Source organism: Cyclopterus lumpus, chromosome 2 (genome assembly GCF_009769545.1).
Source record: "Cyclopterus lumpus isolate fCycLum1 chromosome 2, fCycLum1.pri, whole genome shotgun sequence".
Classification (NCBI taxonomy): Eukaryota; Metazoa; Chordata; class Actinopteri; order Perciformes; family Cyclopteridae; genus Cyclopterus; species Cyclopterus lumpus.
Genome location: NC_046967.1, coordinates 2,615,859 through 2,637,640, shown reverse-complemented (window position 1 = coordinate 2,637,640; position 21,782 = coordinate 2,615,859). Strand labels below are relative to the sequence as shown.

Genomic DNA, 21,782 nt, shown 5'->3' with positions numbered 1-21,782 from the left:
CATGTGTGATTGGCCGAGTAGCATCACGTGAGATGATTTACAACGCGTGTAATTGGCCGCTGTGTTTCCTGGACCGCTGAAGGAGAGCCGTAAAGACTAGAAGAGCTGAGCCGGTGAAATAGAAGTGACTTGTGAAAATGTAATAAATCTCAATTATCTATCGGTTTTCGGTCCAGAGAAAAAGGGGTCTGGGTCTGGACCGCGGTCCACCTGTTAGTGACCCCTGGTCTAGAGGATGACATGCAGACAACGAGGCAGCTGATGTGAAGTGGAACATATTACCAGAACATGTAACACTTGATGGATCAATACGTAGATCAATCAAATAGTTATTGATTAAACATGAAGGTGCTACACTAGCAGCAGACAGTGAACCCACCTCAGAGTCTCCAGACTACAATGTGGACTCTCCAGAAAACCACTCAGCAGCTTCACTCCTGAATCCTGCAGCTGGTTTCCATTCAGATCCAGTTTTCTCAGACTGGAGGGGTTTGACTTCAGAGCTGATCCCAGAGAAGAACAGCCTTCCTTTGAGATCTTACACCATGACAGACTAAAAACACACAAAACAACACACAGAGTTTATCATATCAATACACAATGAATATATTATTTACATCATTAACATGAGTGGCTTTCATTTTGGTTTCATCTTCTTTTGTAAACAGACATGTTGTTAAAATCATGTCCCTGTAAGAAGAAGAAATGATGATAGAAACAATCTGTTCATAATCAATCAGATGTGATCAGGTTTTAAATGGTGAACTCCACTTCACAAGGTTTCCTGCAGCTGGTAGCAGACGTGTAGAAGCAGCTTACGGCAGGAGGAGTCATGACTTGTTTCATATATGGAGATATATATATATATATATATATATATATATATATATATATATATATATATATAAACATCAATCAGCAGCATGAAGCCAGACAAGTTGTACATTTCATGATTGTATATCAACGTATTCAATTAAAATTCAGCGAGGTCCAGTTAGAGAGAACTTCCTCATTAAAGGTCCAGAACATCAATGTCAAATATGCGCTCTATGATTTTGTGCCATAAGCATTGAAGTAGCCAACAGTTGTATTAACGTCTGTATGTAGTAAACAACTGACTGTCAAATTAAATAAAGAAAACTAAATTATATAACATCTACAAAATATTTATTGTAACAGATTTCCAATTTAACTGGATTGATTATAAATAATACATACTCTAATAATAAATACATTATCTTCTCTTATTTAAAGTAAAATAAAGGCTGGATTTAAAACAGAAAGCTTTTGAAAAATGTGACTTAAAATAAAGGACTTTATTTTAGAAATAATAATTTAACTGAATTGTCCTGCAGCTTTAAATTCAGTTTATTGGGGCGTCAAGCGTTGTCAATCAAAAGAGCCAAGATATTATATTATTGTTATCTAGAAGGAGAAATGTGTGTGCAGGGACTTCATCTGGTTATGAAACCACTTGTTTCAGCTCATTTCTCTCTGTTCACGTCATTGTTGATCAATTAATTCATGTGTTAGATTCTGATCATATTGGGCTCTTAGCTTTATTTATAATTCATGTGTTAGATTCTGATCATTTTGGGCTCTTAGGGTACGTTTGCTCCAAAGATCTGAGCTTTGTCTCGTAGCTTCATATCTCTGCTTTAATATCTCTGCTTTAATATCTCTGTTTTAATATCGCTGCTTTAATATCTCTGTTATAATATCGCTGCTTTAATATCTCTGTTTTAATATCTCTTTTTTAATATCGCTGCTTTAATATCTCTCTTTTAATATCTCTGCTTTAATATCTCTGCTTTAATATCGCTGCTTTAATATCGCTGCTTTAAAATCTCTGTTTTAATATCCCTGCTTTAATATCTCTGCTTTAATATCTCTGCTTTAATATCTCTGCTTTAATATCTCTGTTTTAATATCTTTGCTTTAATATCGCTGTTATAATATCGCTGCTTTAATATCTCTGTTTTAATATCTCTGTTTTAATATCGCTGCTTTAGTATCTCTGCTTTAATATCTCTGTTTTAATATCGCTGCTTTAATATCTCTGTTATAATATCGCTGATTTAATATCTCTGTTTTAATATCTCTGCTTTAATATCTCTGCTTTAATATCGCTGCTTTAATATCGCTGCTTTAAAATCTCTGTTTTAATATCCCTGCTTTAATATCTCTGTTTTAATATCGCTGCTTTAGTATCTCTGCTTTAATATCTCTGTTTTAATATCGCTGCTTTAATATCTCTGCTTTAATATCTCTGTTTTAATATCTCTGCTTTAATATCTCTGTTTTAATATCTCTGCTTTAATATCTCTATTTTAATATCTCTGCTTTAATATCGCTGTTATAATATCGCTGCTTTAATATCTCTGTTTTAATATCTCTGCTATAATATCTCTGTTTTAATATCTCTGCTTTAATATCTCTATTTTAATATCTCTGCTTTAATATCGCTGTTATAATATCGCTGCTTTAATATCTCTGTTTTAATATCACTGCTTTAATATCTCTGTTTTAATATCTCTGCTTTAATATCGCTGTTATAATATCGCTGCTTTATTATCTCTTTTTTAATATCTCTGTTTTAATATCTCTGCTTTAGTATCTCTGCTTTAATATCTCTGCTTTAATATCTCTGCTTTAATATCTCTGCTTTAATATCTCTGCTTTAATATCTCTGAACGTGAGACATGCTGCTGTTGAACTTGTTGTGGGAACAATAAACATAACTGAGTCCATTCGTGGTTAAGCTCTGGTTAAGATGTCCACATTTCTCTTTTTGGAACTTCTCTGACTCGCGTACTTTTTCCATCTTTCGGGTCTCCTGTCGCTCCCGTGTGAGTGAATATGGCACTCGAGTCGAGGGCGGGGCTTATCTGAATACACATGTGTGATTGGCCGAGTAGCATCACGTGAGATGATTTACAACGCGTGTAATTGGCCGCTGTGTTTCCTGGACCGCTGAAGGAGAGCCGTAAAGACTAGAAGAGCTGAGCCGGTGAAATAGAAGTGACTTGTGAAAATGTAATAAATCTCAATTATCTATCGGTTTTCGGTCCAGAGAAAAAGGGGTCTGGGTCTGGACCGCGGTCCACCTGTTAGTGACCCCTGGTCTAGAGGATGACATGCAGACAACGAGGCAGCTGATGTGAAGTGGAACATATTACCAGAAAATGTAACACTTGATGGATCAATACGTAGATCAATCAAATAGTTATTGATTAAACATGAAGGTGCTACACTAGCAGCAGACAGTGAACCCACCTCAGAGTCTCCAGACTACAATGTGGACTCTCCAGAAAACCACTCAGCAGCTTCACTCCTAAATCCTGCAGCTGGTTTCCACTCAGATCCAGTTCTCTCAGACTGGAGGGGTTTGACTTCAGAGCTGATCCCAGAGAAGAACAGCCTTCATCTGAGATCTTACAGTCTGACAGACTGAAAACACACAAAACAACACACAGAGTTTATCATATCAATACACAATGAATCATTATTTACATCATTAACATGAGTGGCTTTCATTTTGGTTTCATCTTCTTTTGTAAACAGACATGTTGTTAAAATCATGTCCCTGTAAGAAGAAGAAATGATGATAGAAACAATCTGTTCATAATCAATCAGATGTGATCAGGTTTTAAATGGTGAACTCCACTTCACAAGGTTTCCTGCAGCTGGTAGCAGACGTGTAGAAGCAGCTTACGGCAGGAGGAGTCATGACTTGTTTCATATATATATATATATATATATATATATATATATATATATATATATATATATATATATATATATATATATATATATATAAACATCAATCAGCAGCATGAAGCCAGACAAGTTGTACATTTCATGATTGTATATCAGGGTATTCAATTAAAATTCAGCGAGGTCCAGTTAGAGAGAACTTCCTCATTAAAGGTCCAGAACATCAATGTCAAATATGCGCTCTATGATTTTGTGCCATAAGCATTGAAGTAGCCAACAGTTGTATTAACGTCTGTATGTAGTAAACAACTGACTGTCAAATTAAATAAAGAAAACTAAATTATATAACATCTACAAAATATTTATTGTAACAGATTTCCAATTTAACTGGATTGATTATAAATAATACATACTCTAATAATAAATACATTATCTTCTCTTATTTAAAGTAAAATAAAGGCTGGATTTAAAACAGAAAGCTTTTGAAAAATGTGACTTAAAATAAAGGACTTTATTTTAGAAATAATAATTTAACTGAATTGTCCTGCAGCTTTAAATTCAGTTTATTGGGGCGTCAAGCGATGTCAATCAAAAGAGCCAAGATATTATATTATTGTTATCTAGAAGGAGAAATGTGTGTGCAGGGACTTCATCTGGTTATGAAACCACTTGTTTCAGCTCATTTCTCTCTGTTCACGTCATTGTTGATCAATTAATTCATGTGATAGATTCTGATCATATTGGGCTCTTAGCTTTATTTATAATTCATGTGTTAGATTCGGATCATATTGGGCTCTTGGCTTTATTTATAATTCATGTGTTAGATTCTGATCATATTGGGCTCTTGGCTTTATTTATAATTCATGTGTTAGATTCTGATCATATTGGGCTCTTAGCTTTATTTATAATTCATGTGTTAGATTCTGATCATATTGGGCTCTTGGCTTTATTTATAATTCATGTGTTAGATTCTGATCATATTGGGCTCTTAGCTTTATTTATAATTCATGTGTTAGATTCTGATCATATTGGGCTCTTAGGGTACGTTTGCTCCAAAGATCTGAGCTTTGTCTCGTAGCTTCATATCTCTGATTTAATATCTCTGTTTTAATATCGCTGCTTTAATATCTCTGCTTTAATATCGCTGCATTAATATCTCTGTTTTAATATCTCTGCTTTAATATCTCTGTTTTAATATCTCTGTTATAATATCTCTGCTTTAATATCTCTGCTTTAATATTGCTGCATTAATATCTCTGTTTTAATATCTCTGCTTTAATATCTCTGTTTTAATATCTCTGCTATAATATCGCTGCTTTAATATCGCTGCTTTAATATCTCTGCTTTAATATCTCTGCTTTAATATCTCTGCTTTAATATCTCTGAACGTGAGACATGCTGCTGTTGAACTGGTTGTGGGAACAATAAACATAACTGAGTCCATTCGTGGTTAAGCTCTGGTTAAGATGTCCACATTTCTCTTTTTGGAACTTCTCTGACTCGCGTACTTTTTCCATCTTTCGGGTCTCCTGTCGCTCCCGTGTGAGTGAATATGGCACTCCAGTCGAGGGCGGGGCTTATCTGAATACACATGTGTGATTGGCCGAGTAGCATCACGTGAGATGATTTACAACGCGTGTAATTGGCCGCTGTGTTTCCTGGACCGCTGAAGGAGAGCCGTAAAGACTAGAAGAGCTGAGCCGGTGAAATAGAAGTGACTTGTGAAAATGTAATAAATCTCAATTATCTATCGGTTTTCGGTCCAGAGAAAAAGGGGTCTGGGTCTGGACCGCGGTCCACCTGTTAGTGACCCCTGGTCTAGAGGATGACATGCAGACAACGAGGCAGCTGATGTGAAGTGGAACATATTACCAGAAAATGTAACACTTGATGGATCAATACGTAGATCAATCAAATAGTTATTGATTAAACATGAAGGTGCTACACTAGCAGCAGACAGTGAACCCACCTCAGAGTCTCCAGACTACAATGTGGACTCTCCAGAAAACCACTCAGCAGCTTCACTCCTGAATCCTGCAGCTGGTTTCCACTCAGATCCAGTTTTCTCAGACTGGAGGGGTTTGACTTCAGAGCTGATCCCAGAGAAGAACAGCCTTCCTTTGAGATCTGACAGCGTGACAGACTGAAAACACACAAAACAACACACAGAGTTTATCATATCAATACACAATTAATCATTATTTACATCATTAACATGAGTGGCTTTCATTTTGTTTCATCTTCTTTTGTAAACAGACATGTTGTTAAAATCATGTCCCTGTAAGAAGAAGAAATGATGATAGAAACAATCTGTTCATAATCAATCAGATGTGATCAGGTTTTAAATGGTGAACTCCACTTCACAAGGTTTCCTGCAGCTGGTAGCAGACGTGTAGAAGCAGCTTACGGCAGGAGGAGTCATGACTTGTTTCATATATGGAGATATATATATATATATATATATATATATATATATATATATATATATATATATATATATATATAAACATCAATCAGCAGCATGAAGCCAGACAAGTTGTACATTTCATGATTGTATATCAGGGTATTCAATTAAAATTCAGCGAGGTCCAGTTAGAGAGAACTTCCTCATTAAAGGTCCAGAACATCAATGTCAAATATGCGCTCTATGATTTTGTGCCATAAGCATTGAAGTAGCCAACAGTTGTATTAACGTCTGTATGTAGTAAACAACTGACTGTCAAATTAAATAAAGAAAACTAAATTATATAACATCTACAAAATATTTATTGTAACAGATTTCCAATTTAACTGGATTGATTATAAATAATACATACTCTAATAATAAATACATTATCTTCTCTTATTTAAAGTAAAATAAAGGCTGGATTTAAAACAGAAAGCTTTTGAAAAATGTGACTTAAAATAAAGGACTTTATTTTAGAAATAATAATTTAACTGAATTGTCCTGCAGCTTTAAATTCAGTTTATTGGGGCGTCAAGCGATGTCAATCAAAAGAGCCAAGATATTATATTATTGTTATCTAGAAGGAGAAATGTGTGTGCAGGGACTTCATCTGGTTATGAAACCACTTGTTTCAGCTCATTTCTCTCTGTTCACGTCATTGTTGATCAATTAATTCATGTGATAGATTCTGATCATATTGGGCTCTTAGCTTTATTTATAATTCATGTGTTAGATTCTGATCATATTGGGCTCTTGGCTTTATTTATAATTCATGTGTTAGATTCTGATCATATTGGGCTCTTAGCTTTATTTATAATTCATGTGTTAGATTCGGATCATATTGGGCTCTTGGCTTTATTTATAATTCATGTGTTAGATTCTGATCATATTGGGCTCTTGGCTTTATTTATAATTCATGTGTTAGATTCTGATCATATTGGGCTCTTAGCTTTATTTATAATTCATGTGTTAGATTCTGATCATATTGGGCTCTTGGCTTTATTTATAATTCATGTGTTAGATTCTGATCATATTGGGCTCTTAGCTTTATTTATAATTCATGTGTTAGATTCTGATCATATTGGGCTCTTAGGGTACGTTTGCTCCAAAGATCTGAGCTTTGTCTCGTAGCTTCATATCTCTGATTTAATATCTCTGTTTTAATATCGCTGCTTTAATATCTCTGCTTTAATATCGCTGCATTAATATCTCTGTTTTAATATCTCTGCTTTAATATCTCTGTTTTAATATCTCTGTTATAATATCTCTGCTTTAATATCTCTGCTTTAATATTGCTGCATTAATATCTCTGTTTTAATATCTCTGCTTTAATATCTCTGTTTTAATATCTCTGCTATAATATCGCTGCTTTAATATCGCTGCTTTAATATCTCTGCTTTAATATCTCTGCTTTAATATCTCTGCTTTAATATCTCTGCTTTAATATCTCTGAACGTGAGACATGCTGCTGTTGAACTGGTTGTGGGAACAATAAACATAACTGAGTCCATTCGTGGTTAAGCTCTGGTTAAGATGTCCACATTTCTCTTTTTGGAACTTCTCTGACTTGCGTACTTTTCCATCTTTCGGGTCTCCTGTCGCTCCCGTGTGAGTGAATATGGCACTCGAGTCGAGGGCGGGGCTTATCTGAATACACATGTGTGATTGGCCGAGTAGCATCACGTGAGATGATTTACAACGCGTGTAATTGGCCGCTGTGTTTCCTGGACCGCTGAAGGAGAGCCGTAAAGACTAGAAGAGCTGAGCCGGTGAAATAGAAGTGACTTGTGAAAATGTAATAAATCTCAATTATCTATCGGTTTTCGGTCCAGAGAAAAAGGGGTCTGGGTCTGGACCGCGGTCCACCTGTTAGTGACCCCTGGTCTAGAGGATGACATGCAGACAACGAGGCAGCTGATGTGAAGTGGAACATATTACCAGAAAATGTAACACTTGATGGATCAATACGTAGATCAATCAAATAGTTATTGATTAAACATGAAGGTGCTACACTAGCAGCAGACAGTGAACCCACCTCAGAGTCTCCAGACTACAATGTGGACTCTCCAGAAAACCACTCAGCAGCTTCACTCCTGAATCCTGCAGCTGGTTTCCATTCAGATCCAGTTTTCTCAGACTGGAGGGGTTTGACTTCAGAGCTGATCCCAGAGAAGAACAGCCTTCCTTTGAGATCTGACAGCGTGACAGACTGAAAACACACAAAACAACACACAGAGTTTATCATATCAATACACAATGAATCATTATTTACATCATTAACATGAGTGGCTTTCATTTTGGTTTCATCTTCTTTTGTAAACAGACATGTTGTTAAAATCATGTCCCTGTAAGAAGAAGAAATGATGATAGAAACAATCTGTTCATAATCAATCAGATGTGATCAGGTTTTAAATGGTGAACTCCACTTCACAAGGTTTCCTGCAGCTGGTAGCAGACGTGTAGAAGCAGCTTACGGCAGGAGGAGTCATGACTTGTTTCATATATGGAGATATATATATATATATATATATATATATATATATAGATAGATAGATAGATAGATAGATAGATAGATAGATAGATAGATAGATAGATAGATAGATAGATATATATATATATATATATATATATATATATATATATATATATATATATATATATCCATCAGCAGCATGAAGCCAGACAAGTTGTACATTTCATGATTGTATATCAGGGTATTCAATTAAAATTCAGCGAGGTCCAGTTAGAGAGAACTTCCTCATTAAAGGTCCAGAACATCAATGTCAAATATGCGCTCTATGATTTTGTGCCATAAGCATTGAAGTAGCCAACAGTTGTATTAACGTCTGTATGTAGTAAACAACTGACTGTCAAATTAAATAAAGAAAACTAAATTATATAACATCTACAAAATATTTATTATAACAGATTTCCAATTTAACTGGTTTGATTATAAATAATACATACTCTAATAGTAAATACATTATCTTCTCTTATTTAAAGTAAAATAAAGGCTGGATTTAAAACAGAAAGCTTTTGAAAAATGTGACTTAAAATAAAGGACTTTATTTTAGAAATAATAATTTAACTGAATTGTCCTGCAGCTTTAAATTCAGTTTATTGGGGCGTCAAGCGTTGTCAATCAAAAGAGCCAAGATATTATATTATTGTTATCTAGAAGGAGAAATGTGTGTGCAGGGACTTCATCTGGTTATGAAACCACTTGTTTCAGCTCATTTCTCTCTGTTCACGTCATTGTTGATCAATTAATTCATGTGATAGATTCTGATCATATTGGGCTCTTAGCTTTATTTATAATTCATGTGTTAGATTCTGATCATATTGGGCTCTTGGCTTTATTTATAATTCATGTGTTAGATTCTGATCATATTGGGCTCTTGGCTTTATTTATAATTCATGTGTTAGATTCTGATCATATTGGGCTCTTAGCTTTATTTATAATTCATGTGTTAGATTCTGATCATATTGGGCTCTTAGCTTTATTTATAATTCATGTGTTAGATTCTGATCATTTTGGGCTCTTAGGGTACGTTTGCTCCAAAGATCTGAGCTTTGTCTCGTAGCTTCATATCTCTGATTTAATATCTCTGTTTTAATATCGCTGCTTTAATATCACTGTTTTAATATCTCTGCTTTAATATCGCTGCTTTGATATCGCTGCTTTAATATCTCTGCTTTAATATCGCTGCTTTAATATCTCTGCTTTAATATCTCTGCTTTAATATCTCTGTTTTAATATCTCTGCTTTAATATCGCTGTTACAATATCGCTGCTTTAATATTGCTGCTTTAATATCTCTGCTTTAATATCTCTGCTTTAGTATCTCTGCTTTAATATCTCTGCTTTAATATCGCTGCTTTGATATCGCTGCTTTAATATCTCTGCTTTAATATCGCTGCTTTAATATCTCTGTTTTAATATCTCTGCTTTAATATCGCTGTTATAATATCGCTGCTTTAATATCTCTGCTTTAATATATCTGTTTCAATATCGCTGTTATAATATCTCTGTTTTAATATCTCTGCTTTAATATGTCTGTTTTATTATCTCTGCTTTAATATCGCTGCTTTAATATCGCTGCTTTAATATCTCTGCTTTAATATCGCCGCTTTAATATCTCTGCTTTAATATCTCTGTTTTAATATCGCTGCTTTAATATCTCTGTTTTAATATCTCTGCTTTAATATCGCTGCTATAATATCGCTGCTTTAATAACTCTGCTTTAATATCTCTGCTTTAATATCTCTGTTTTAATATCGCTGCTTTAATATCTCTGTTTTAATATTTCTGCTTTAATATCGCTGTTTTAATATCTCTGTTTTAATATCTCTGCTTTAATATCTCTGCTTTAATATCTCTGCTTTAATATCGCTGCATTAATATCCCTCTTTTAATATCTCTGCTTTAATATCTCTGTTTTAATATCTCTGCTATAATATTGCTGCTTTAATATCGCTGCTTTAATATCGCTGCATTAATATCTCTGTTTTAATATCTCTGCTTTAATATCTCCGCTTTATTATCTCTGTTTTAATATCTCTGCTTTAATATCTCTGTTTTAATATCTCTGTTTTAATATCGCTGCTTTAATATCTCTGTTTTAATATCTCTGCTTTAATATCTCTGCTTTAATATCGCTGCTTTAATATCTCTGTTTTAATATCTCTGTTTTAATATCTCTGTTTTAATATCTCTGCTTTAATATCTCTGCTTTAATATCTCTGAACGTGAGACATGCTGCTGTTGAACTGGTTGTGGGAACAATAAACATAACAGAGTCCATTCGTGGTTAAGCTCTGGTTAAGATGTCCACATTTCTCTTTTTGGAACTTCTCTGACTCGCGTACTTTTTCCATCTTTCGGGTCTCCTGTCGCTCCCGTGTGAGTGAATATGGCACTCGAGTCGAGGGCGGGGCTTATCTGAATACACATGTGTGATTGGCCGAGTAGCATCACGTGAGATGATTTACAACGCGTGTAATTGGCCGCTGTGTTTCCTGGACCGCTGAAGGAGAGCCGTAAAGACTAGAAGAGCTGAGCCGGTGAAATAGAAGTGACTTGTGAAAATGTAATAAATCTCAATTATCTATCGGTTTTCGGTCCAGAGAAAAAGGGGTCTGGGTCTGGACCGCGGTCCACCTGTTAGTGACCCCTGGTCTAGAGGATGACATGCAGACAACGAGGCAGCTGATGTGAAGTGGAACATATTACCAGAAAATGTAACACTTGATGGATCAATACGTAGATCAATCAAATAGTTATTGATTAAACATGAAGGTGCTACACTAGCAGCAGACAGTGAACCCACCTCAGAGTCTCCAGACTACAATGTGGACTCTCCAGAAAACCACTCAGCAGCTTCACTCCTAAATCCTGCAGCTGGTTTACACTCAGATCCAGTTTTCTCAGACTGGAGGGGTTTGACTTCAGAGCTGATCCCAGAGAAGAACAGCCTTCCTTTGAGATCTGACAGTCTGACAGACTGAAAACACACAAAACAACACACAGAGTTTATCATATCAATACACAATGAATATATTATTTACATCATTAACATGAGTGGCTTTCATTTTGGTTTCATCTTCTTTTGTAAACAGACATGTTGTTAAAATCATGTCCCTGTAAACACATTTCAAACCCTGATTCCAGTGAAAGAAGTTCTTCCAGCTCTAACAAACTCAAATCAGGACTCAAAGCGTCCTGGTTCCCTGAAAGCAGGAGGGCCAAAAGATCTTCATGTTGGTGGACAAGACATCCACCACTTTGATCCCCAGCAGGATAGTGGCCACTTCTCCATTCAGTTCACAGCATTATTTCCAGATGCATATCAGCAGAGACACCAGTAGACATTGTTCTCCCTCAGTAACATGTTGGGAAACCACCATGAACTCAGTCTATCAGACACTTAGACCACTACATCATCTGTGTGGTAAATCAGCTGATCCTGACCTGAGATGTTCAAGTGCACAGTGTGGACTCTCCAGTCCAGCAGAGAGAAGCTTCACTCCTGAATCCTGCAGCTTGTTGTGACTCAGGTCCAGGTCTTTCAGACTAGAGGACTGGGAGCTGAGGACTGAGGACAGAGCTCCACAGCTTCTCTTTGAGAGGTTACAGCCACTCAGCCTAAGGGAGGAACAGGGATTAATACAAACAAAATGTTCAAAGTGAAACATCAAACCCATTTTGTAATGATAAGGTATCCGTACACAGCTTTGTTGGAGGCTTTGACCACCGGCAGCAGCCTCAGAAGAGCCTCCTCTGAATCAGAGTATTTCTTCAGGTCAAACACCTCCAGATCTTTTTCTGATGACAGTAAGATGAAGACCAGAGCTGACCACTGAGCAAGAGACAGTTTATCTATGGAGAGACGTCCTGATCTCAGGGACTGTTGGATCTCCTCCACCAGAGAACCATCATTCAGTTCATTCAGACAGTGGAACAGATTGATGCTTTTCTCTGGAGAAACATTCTCACTGATCTTCTTCTTGATGTACTGGACTGTTCCCTGATTGGTCAGTGAGCTACTTCCTGTCTGTGTCAGCAGACCTCGTAGGAGAGTCTGATTGGTCTCCAGGGAAAGACCCAGGAGGAAGCGGAGGAACAAGTCCAGGTGTCCATTTGGACTCTGTAAGGCCTTGTCCACAGCACTCTGGTAGAGATGTTTTAGTTTAGGTTCTGCTCTCAATACTTTAGGCCAACCAAGGCCTTTAGGTCTTGGTTGTTTTTCTGCCATCAGGTTGACACCAGAGTTGCTGAAGGTCAGATGGACATGAAGAGCAGCCAGAAACTCCTGAACACTCAGATGGACGAAGCAGAACACCTGGGCCTGGTACAGTCCTCTCTCCTCTCTGAAGATCTGTGTGAACACTCCTGAGTACACTGAGGCTGCTCGGATATCGATGCCACACTCTGTCAGCTCGGATTCATAGAAGATCAGGTTCCCTTTCTGCAGCTGATCAAAAGCCAGTTTTCCCAGAGACTCGGTCATCTTCCTGCTCTCTGGACTCCAGTGTGGATCCGTCTCAGCTCCTCCATCATACTTGACCTTCTTCACTTTGGACTGAACCACCAGGAAGTGGATGTACATCTCAGTCAGGGTCTTGGGTAGCTCTCCTCCCTCTGTGGTCTTCAACACGTCCTCCAGAACTGTAGCAGTGATCCAGCAGAAGACTGGGATGTGGCACATGATGTGGAGGCTACGGGAGGTCTTGATGTGGGAGATGATCCTGCTGGCCTGCTCCTCATCTCTGAACCTCTTCCTGAAGTAGTCCTCCTTCTGTGGGTCAGTGAACCCTCTGACCTCTGTCACCAAGCCAACACAGTCAGGAGGGATCTGATTGGCTGCTGCAGGTCGTGTGGTTATCCAGAGGCGAGCAGAGGGAAGCAGTTTCCCCCTGAAGAGGTTTGTCAGCAGCACATCCACTGAGGTGGATTCTGTGACATCAGTCAGGACCTCATTGTTGTGGAAGTCCAGAGGAAGTCGACACTCATCCAGACCGTCAAAGATGAACACAACCGGGAACTCTTCAAACCTGCAGATTGCTGCTTCTCTGGTTTCAGTGAAGAAGTGATGAACTAGTTCCACCAAGCTGAACTGCTTCTCTTTCAGCACATTCAGCTCTCTGAACGTGAATGGAAACATGAACTGGATTTCCTGGTTGGCTTTGTCTTCAGCCCAGTCCAGAGTGAACTTCTGTGTTAGGACTGTTTTCCCAACCCCAGCCACTCCCTTTGTCATCACTGTTCTGATTGGTTCCTCTCTTCCAGACGAGGCTTTGAAGAGGTCTTCTTGTCTGATGGGTGTTTCTGGTCTGTGTGGTTTCCTGGATGCTGTTTCAATCTGTCTGACCTCGTGCTCCTCATTGACCTCTGCAGTCCCTCCCTCTGTGATGTAGAGCTCTGTGTAGATCTGGTTCAGGAGGGTTGGGTTCCCTGCTTTAGGGATCCCCTCAAACACACACTGGAACTTCTTCTTCAGGTTAGACTTGAGTTCATGTTGGCACACTGCAGCACTAGTTTCTTGAATGACAGAAATCATAGATGAAATTAGTGAGTGGTGGTCTTCTGTTTAATTGTAAAGTCTTTTAAATCCTCTTACTGCTCTGCAGACAGTCAGCCAGCTCCTCCTGCTTCATTCTTCTCAAGAGGTTTAGTGTGATCTTCAGAAATGCTTCCCCGCTGCTCCTCATCTGCTCTTCATCCTCACCGTCCAACACCTCCTCATCTTCCTTCTGACCCGCAGAGCCTTCTGGGTAATCTGGACTGAGGACCTTTTGCATCTTCTTCAGCTCGCTCTTCATAAAGCTGACAATGTTCTTCTCAAGCAGCTGGAACCAAACAATACAAGTGTATTTACATGTATTTATATTTAAAATGGTGTATTGAGGTCGGTTCAAAGCTTTGAAATATCTCCTGAATTTCAGCTTCTAGCTTTCATGTTACATCAAAACTGTAAAAGTTTATATTATTTTAGTATCGTGTTATTATTGTTTTCTCAAGTGTTTTACTACCTAATCTGTGAACAGTGTGTTAATGTAGATTAACAATGCATTCTGGGAAATATTATTGTAAATCTAAGACAATAATACCAACTGACAATGAAAAACAAGCTCAATTTTTCATCTTGACCTCTGATGTCTAAATGTTGACATCAGAGGTCAGAGGAGGTTTAATACATAAGACTCGGGTAGGAACTTAGCTTTAATCCATGTTTCATCAAGTTAGGGCCGAGAATCCCGAAATAACCCAGAACCAAGTAGTATCGAAACTTCTCCAATCAAACGATACCTGAGAACCCTCCTTTTTGTGCTTGCAAGCTTTCCTTGATTTAATGTGTCGTGTGATTGGCCCCCAAACAGCCGTGTGGGTACCTTCCTGCACACTGTTAGCACCGTTAGCTGCTAGACGCTGAGACGTCTGAGCTTGCAGCTAGCAGCTAACTGTGCTATAAGTGTTAACAGAGCTATCCTCGACAGCATAGTGCTTACAGAGCATAGTTTTAACCTCGGGGGTACTTGAAGATGGGTGTTACGCTTCCATGACAACGCAGTCAGGACGGCGTTGTCATTGGTCCTCCTGTATGAGCGCTGTGCACTGTGGTGGTGATTAGCTAGTCAGTGCACACACAAAAGCTCCAAAGGTGAGTTAATCCCCACAGATATATAACTCAGCCATTTAAATTATATTAGGCCTAAAAGATAGACATGGAGGGCGTGGCCTCTTTGATTGACAGGTGTTGCTTCACCTGCCCGTCTAAGCTCCATCAGCGATCCAACTCTTTGACCATCTCTATATTGTATACAGTCTCTGACTCACACACCTTAAATATGGGGTCCAGGTCTCTTGGGATCACTTGGGATCTCTGTTGCTGAACTCTTTGGAGAAAACAAAAGTACAAGTTGTATATTATGTTCTGTCTTAAGGAATCCTGAAATCAAAGGTAAAGGAGAGTCTGATCTCTGCTGATGGATCCTGATAGAAACACAGTAGCCTAATGAAAGCTCACCTTAGTTTAACAGACTGAAGTCCATCTTTGAATGTTAAAGGGCTTCTCATAGACTGGTCACTCTTCATGGACACACAGCTGGGTCCAGGTCCAGGTCCAGGTCTAGTTCCAGGTCCAGGTCCAGGAGAGTCAGCTCTCTGCTGATGGACCCTGACAGAAGCACAGTGCTGATGAATACAAATGTTCAGTAAAATTCTGACAGATTTAGTTTCTTTTGGTTGTAAAAGCTTACCCAAAAGACTGAAGTCCATCTTTGAATGTTAAAGGGGTTATCATAGACTGGTCACTCTTCATGGACACACAGCTGGGTCCAGGTCCAGGTCTAGTTCCAGGTCCAGGTCCAGGTCCAGGAGAGTCAGCTCTCTGCTGATGGACCCTGACAGAAACACAGTGCTGATGAATACAAATGTTCAGTAAAATTCTGACAGATTTAGTTTCTTTTGGTTGTAAAAACTTACCCAAAAGACTGAAGTCCATCTTTGAATGCTAAAGGGGTTATCATAGACTGGTCACTCTTCATGGACACACAGCTGGGTCCAGGTCCAGGTCCAGGTACAGGAGAGTCAGGTCTGTTCAACACAACACACACAGAGCTTAGAGGGTGAATAATGACGGAGGAGTGATGTGACATGGAGAAGAGTCCTGGTCTGTTAGAGATCCAGTGGAGTGATTTTATGTTCACGATTGTCTTTATTAATACACATGCATGCTTCTATAAATGTATATTATGTATATAAAAGTGTTCATCAGCTAGAATGAACACTTGCAGACGTGATGTGTGATTATATACTATCTTAACTCACTGAGTCTCTGGAGGGGGTTGTCTTTTAAAAGTAGGAGGAAAGTCCATAGACTCTTCACTGTTAATGGATACACAACTGGATCCAGGTCCAGGTCCAGGTCCAGGTCCAGGTGAGTCAGGTCTGTTCAACACAACACACAGAGCTTAGAGGGTGAATAATGACGGAGGAGTGATGTGACATGGAGAAGAGTCCTGGTCTGTTAGTGGTCCTGGTCTGTTAGAAGTCCTGGTCTGTTAGAGGTCCTGGTCTGTTAGTGGTCTTGGTCTGTTAGTGGTCCTGGTCTGTTAGTGGTCTTGGTCTATTAGTGGTCCTGGTCTGTTAGTGGACCTGGTCTGTTAGCGGTCCTGGACTGTTAGAGGCCCTGGTCTGTTAGCGGCCCTGGTCTGTTAGTGGTCCTGGTCTGTTAGAGGTCCTGGTCTGTTAGTGGTCCTGGCCTGTTAGTGGTCCTGGTCTGTTAGAGGTCCTGGTCTGTTAGTGGTCCTGGTCTGTTAGAGGTCCTGGTCTGTTAGTGGTCCTGGTCTGTTAGTGGTCCTGGTCTGTTAGTGGTCCTGGTCTGTTAGAGGTCCTGGTCTGTTAGAGGTCCTGGTCTGTTAGTAGTCCTGGTCTGTTAGAGGTCCTGGTCTGTTAGAGGTCCTGGTCTGTTAGTAGTCCTGGTCTGTTAGAGGTCCTGGTCTGTTAGTGGTACTGGTCTGTTAGTGGTCCTGGCCTGTTAGTGGTCCTGGTCTGTTAGAGGTCCTGGTCTGTTAGTGGTACTGGTCTGTTAGTGGTCCTGGTCTGTTAGAGGTCCTGGTCTGTTAGAGGTCCTGGTCTGTTAGTAGTCCTGGTCTGTTAGAGGTCCTGGTCTGTTAGTAGTCCTGGTCTGTTAGAGGTCCTGGTCTGTTAGTGGTACTGGTCTGTTAGTGGTCCTGGTCTGTTAGTGGTACTGGTCTGTTAGTGGTCCTGGTCTGTTAGAGGTCCTGGTCTGTTAGAGGTCCTGGTCTGTTAGTAGTCCTGGTCTGTTAGAGGTCCTGGTCTGTTAGTAGTCCTGGTCTGTTAGAGGTCCTGGTCTGTTAGTGGTACTGGTCTGTTAGTGGTCCTGGCCTGTTAGTGGTCCTGGTCTGTTAGTAGTCCTGGTCTGTTAGAGGTCCTGGTCTGATAGTGGTCCTGGCCTGTTAGTGGTCCTGGTCTGTTAGAGGTCCTGGTCTGTTAGTGGTCCTGGTCTGTTAGAGGTCCTGGTCTGTTAGTGGTTCTGGTCTGTTAGTGGTCCTGGTCTGTTAGAGGTCCTGGTCTGTTAGTGGTCCTGGTCTGTTAGTGGTCTTGGCCTGTTAGTGGTCCTGGTATGTTAGAGGTCCTGGTCTGTTAGTGGTCCTGGTCTATTAGAGGTCCTGGTCTGTTAGTGGTCCTGGTCTGTTAGTGGTCCTGGTCTGTTAGTGGTCCTGTTCTGTTAGTGGTCCTGGCCTGTTAGTGGTCCTAGTCTGTTAGTGGTCCTGGTCTGTTAGTGGTCCTGGTCTGTTCGAGGTCCTGGTCTGTTAGTGGTCCTGGTCTGTTAGTGGTCCTGGTCTGTTAGTGGTCCTGGTCTGTTAGAGGTCCTGGTCTGTTAGTGGTCCTGGCCTGTTAGTGGTCCTGGTCTGTTAGAGGTCCTGGTCTGTTAGTGGTCCTGGTCTGTTAGAGGTCCTGGTCTGTTAGTGGTTCTGGTCTGTTAGTGGTCCTGGTCTGTTAGAGGTCCTGGTCTGTTAGTGGTCCTGGTCTGTTAGTGGTCTTGGCCTGTTAGTGGTCCTGGTATGTTAGAGGTCCTGGTCTGTTAGTGGTCCTGGTCTATTAGAGGTCCTGGTCTGTTAGTGGTCCTGGTCTGTTAGTGGTCCTGGTCTGTTAGTGGTCCTGTTCTGTTAGTGGTCCTGGCCTGTTAGTGGTCCTAGTCTGTTAGTGGTCCTGGTCTGTTAGTGGTCCTGGTCTGTTCGAGGTCCTGGTCTGTTAGTGGTCCTGGTCTGTTAGTGGTCCTGGTCTGTTAGTGGTCCTGGTCTGTTAGAGGTCCTGGTCTGTTAGTGGTCCTGGTCTGTTAGTGGTCTTGGCCTGTTAGTGGTCCTGGTCTGTTAGAGGTCCTGGTCTGTTAGTGGTCCTGGTCTGTTAGTGGTCTTGGCCTGTTAGTGGTCCTGGTCTGTTAGTGGTCTTGGCCTGTTAGTGGTCCTGGTCTGTTAGTGGTCTTGGCCTGTTAGTGGTCCTGGTCTGTTAGAGGTCCTGGTCTGTTAGTGGTCCTGGTCTCACCTCTGAGCTTTGGTCTGGCTGTCATGTTCCCCACACAGAGTGGTTTTAGAGGGAGGGAGTCCCTCCTCTCTGTCCTCCCACTGATTCATAGCAGAGTCCACACCTTCACACAGACACAAACACCTGCTGTCATGACTACGACACTCACGTCACATGACACAAACACTGGAACGCTGTCAAACCGGTTCGGACGCATATTTCATTAAGTTGTCAAACTCAAGTTGGTTCAAGGTTTTAGCTCTTATTTTATTATAAGACGTGCACATCATGTCACTGTCCTTTAACTCAAATATTAATGATAGACTATTATTCCACCTGCAAGCAAAATAAATGATCAGCCAATCAGCATCAGGATCCATTTCTACCGTCCAGTTAAAGAGAGAAAGAACACAAAGTGGTCAAAGTGATCCTGATGATCAGAAATGTCCAGATTCCTCTGGTCGGATTCTCACCTGCTGAACTGACCTCAGGTCAGTTTACAGACACGTTCGCCTTCATGTGTGGAGGAACCTCTGGAGAGAAGAAGCTGCTCATGTCTTCCTGTCAGTCCTGTTGTGTGTGTGCATTTGATCTGAGGACGCCGTCACGCCCCCATCTCTTCAGAGTCCAAGTCCAAAATCAAACTGCGTGACGTCAGAACCAGTCCAACAGGTGTGGATAGTCAAAAGTGAATGATAATGGATGTGTTTCCACTTGTTCAGCACACACAGACTTCCCTTCTGTACTCACACGTTCACAAACAGCTGCTGGTTGTGATTGTCCACCAGCTCGAGCCTCTGATCCATAGACTACAATATGTTCATGTAAACTGTATGTACAGTATTTATACCGTTTATTTACTGAGTAGCACAATTAATTAAATGTTCAACAAACCTTATAAACATGTCTTTATATTAGAAACAATATCATAATATTTCTGATGTAATTAACACTTTATATATAATAAATATTGTACAAATTATAAATGAATACCTTTTTGATTTCCATTTAGGTATTATTGTTACGTGTTGGTACTGTTGATATACATAAAATGGAGAAATGGCCAGCAGCGTAATGCACATATTGCCACAGACAAAATTTGGCATCGTGGGGTTTCTAGTTGTACCGGGCAGATTCTCACGAGACGAGGAGCATCCTACAAAGACTATCTCTGCTTCTGTGGAAACCAAGGAAACAGGTCAGAGGTCAGGGGTCAACCTCAACACATCTGGTATACAGTGTGATGCAACAACTAAGAGAAACAAGCTCCCCTTTCCCAGTTAGACGTACAGTGTCACACAGATCAGGGCAGGTTGTACATTTACTAACACGAGTGCCTGTAAAATATCCACACTAGTGCCAGTAGATGGACCTGTGCATGTTGATCATATATGTCAGACTGTCACACATACATGGATGTTGAATGCGCTTCATTACACAGGAAGTCAAGAAACAGGGTTGCACAAGTCATATTAATGTAAACAAACAGCAACCGGGTATTATCCATTCAATATTACAACACATGAATTGCACAGATTAATACAAATGTGTACAAAACTGGAGGGATTTTAAAGCTCAATATTAGTTATGTACAGATGAGCCCACCATTCAGTATTCCTCTACTATCAATGTGGTACTGATGGTTCTTTCTGCTGGGCTTTAGCAGTGTCAATGGGTACTGTGGACATGCTTTAGAGAGGTAGAACATCCACAATGAGGGGAACATCTCCCTCTTTACAGGATTCAAATGTGGAAGGGGAACCCCTGGAAAGAAACATGCTGCAATGGTTGCACACTGTACTTGTGTCCTGAACAGCCCACGTAGGGTGTATTTTGTACAGTTATTTGTTTAAAGTGTTTGACATGATCAATGTCAGACATGAGTTGAATGTATTTGTCATAACAAATATAAAACCTACATTTTACTAAAGTATATTTAGAATCTGTATCTGAATTAGAAAGGAGGCCCAACCACCTGCCCCCTTGACCCCATCCCTTCTCACCTTCTCCAGTCCATTGCTCCGGACCTTCTTCCCTTTCTCACCCATCTTATTAACACCTCCCTCTCAACCGGCTGTTTCCCTAACTCTCTGAAGGAGGCAAGAGTCAACCCTCTCCTGAAGAAACCCACTCTCGACCCATCTGAAATCAATAACTACAGACCTGTCTCTCTCCTCCCCTTCCTTTCCAAAACTCTAGAGCGAGCTATCTTTAACCAAGTCTCCTCCTTTCTTCACTGTAACAACCTTCTAGACCCCCACCAGTCTGGATTCAAGGCAGGCCACTCAACAGAGACTGCCCTCCTTGCTGTCTCTGAGCAGCTTCACACTGCTAGAGCAGCCTCTCTCTCCTCTGTCCTTATCCTTCTAGACCTTTCCGCTGCCTTTGACACAGTGAATCACCAGATCCTCATGTCCTCCCTCCAGGACCTGGGTATCTCAGGCACCGCGCTCTCACTCTTCTCATCCTACCTCACCGACCGCTCTTACCGGGTAACCTGGAGAGGATCTGTGTCTGAGCCTTGTCCTCTGACTACTGGGGTCCCTCAGGGTTCAGTCCTTGCTCCTCTTCTCTTCTCTCTGTACACCAACTCTCTTGGCTCTGTCATTCGCTCGCATGGCTTCACCTACCACAGCCATGCTGACGACACCCAACTGATCCTCTCGTTTCCCCAATCTGAAACACAGGTAGCAGCACGAATCTCTGCCTGTCTGACTGACATCTCTCAGTGGATGTCCGCTCACCACCTGAAAATTAACCCGGACAAGACTGCTTCTCCTTCCAGGAAAAGGCTCTCCCACCCACGACCTGTCTATCACCTTCAACAACTCAGTGTTGGCTCCGACTCTGACTGCCAGGAACCTCGGTGTGACGCTCGACAGTCAACTCTCCCTGACTGCCAACATTACCGCAATAACACGCTCCTGTAGGTACATGCTGTACAACATCAGGAGAATACGACCCCTTCTCACTCAGAAGGCGGCACAGGTTCTGGTCCAGGCTCTGGTCATCTCACGGCTGGACTATTGCAACTCCCTCCTGGCAGGTCTACCTGCTAATGCCATTCGAC

The 21,782-nt window shown here is 40.5% G+C and overlaps 1 protein-coding gene across 1 annotated transcript in view; it reads right to left on the bottom strand.

Annotated features, from left to right (window-relative positions):
* The window catches only part of LOC117746665 (NACHT, LRR and PYD domains-containing protein 3-like), a gene marked incomplete at its 3' end in the record, with an annotated part of 43,463 nt that extends 24,148 nt beyond the window's left edge, over positions 1–19,315 (bottom strand). The window contains exons 1-15 of the mRNA XM_034555939.1: positions 19,186–19,315; positions 18,734–18,836; positions 16,493–16,612; positions 16,148–16,258; positions 15,922–16,065; positions 15,690–15,839; positions 15,504–15,558; positions 14,283–14,511; positions 12,391–14,203; positions 12,134–12,307; positions 11,493–11,666; positions 8,199–8,372; positions 5,687–5,860; positions 3,277–3,450; positions 436–553 (exon numbers count right to left, since the gene is read on the bottom strand). Coding sequence (XP_034411830.1) covers positions 436–553; positions 3,277–3,450; positions 5,687–5,860; positions 8,199–8,372; positions 11,493–11,666; positions 12,134–12,307; positions 12,391–14,203; positions 14,283–14,511; positions 15,504–15,558; positions 15,690–15,839; positions 15,922–16,065; positions 16,148–16,258; positions 16,493–16,612; positions 18,734–18,822 — 3,699 coding nt within the window. The remainder of the gene's footprint in view (positions 1–435; positions 554–3,276; positions 3,451–5,686; positions 5,861–8,198; positions 8,373–11,492; positions 11,667–12,133; positions 12,308–12,390; positions 14,204–14,282; positions 14,512–15,503; positions 15,559–15,689; positions 15,840–15,921; positions 16,066–16,147; positions 16,259–16,492; positions 16,613–18,733; positions 18,837–19,185) is intronic.
* Positions 19,316–21,782: the final 2,467 nt, after the last annotated feature.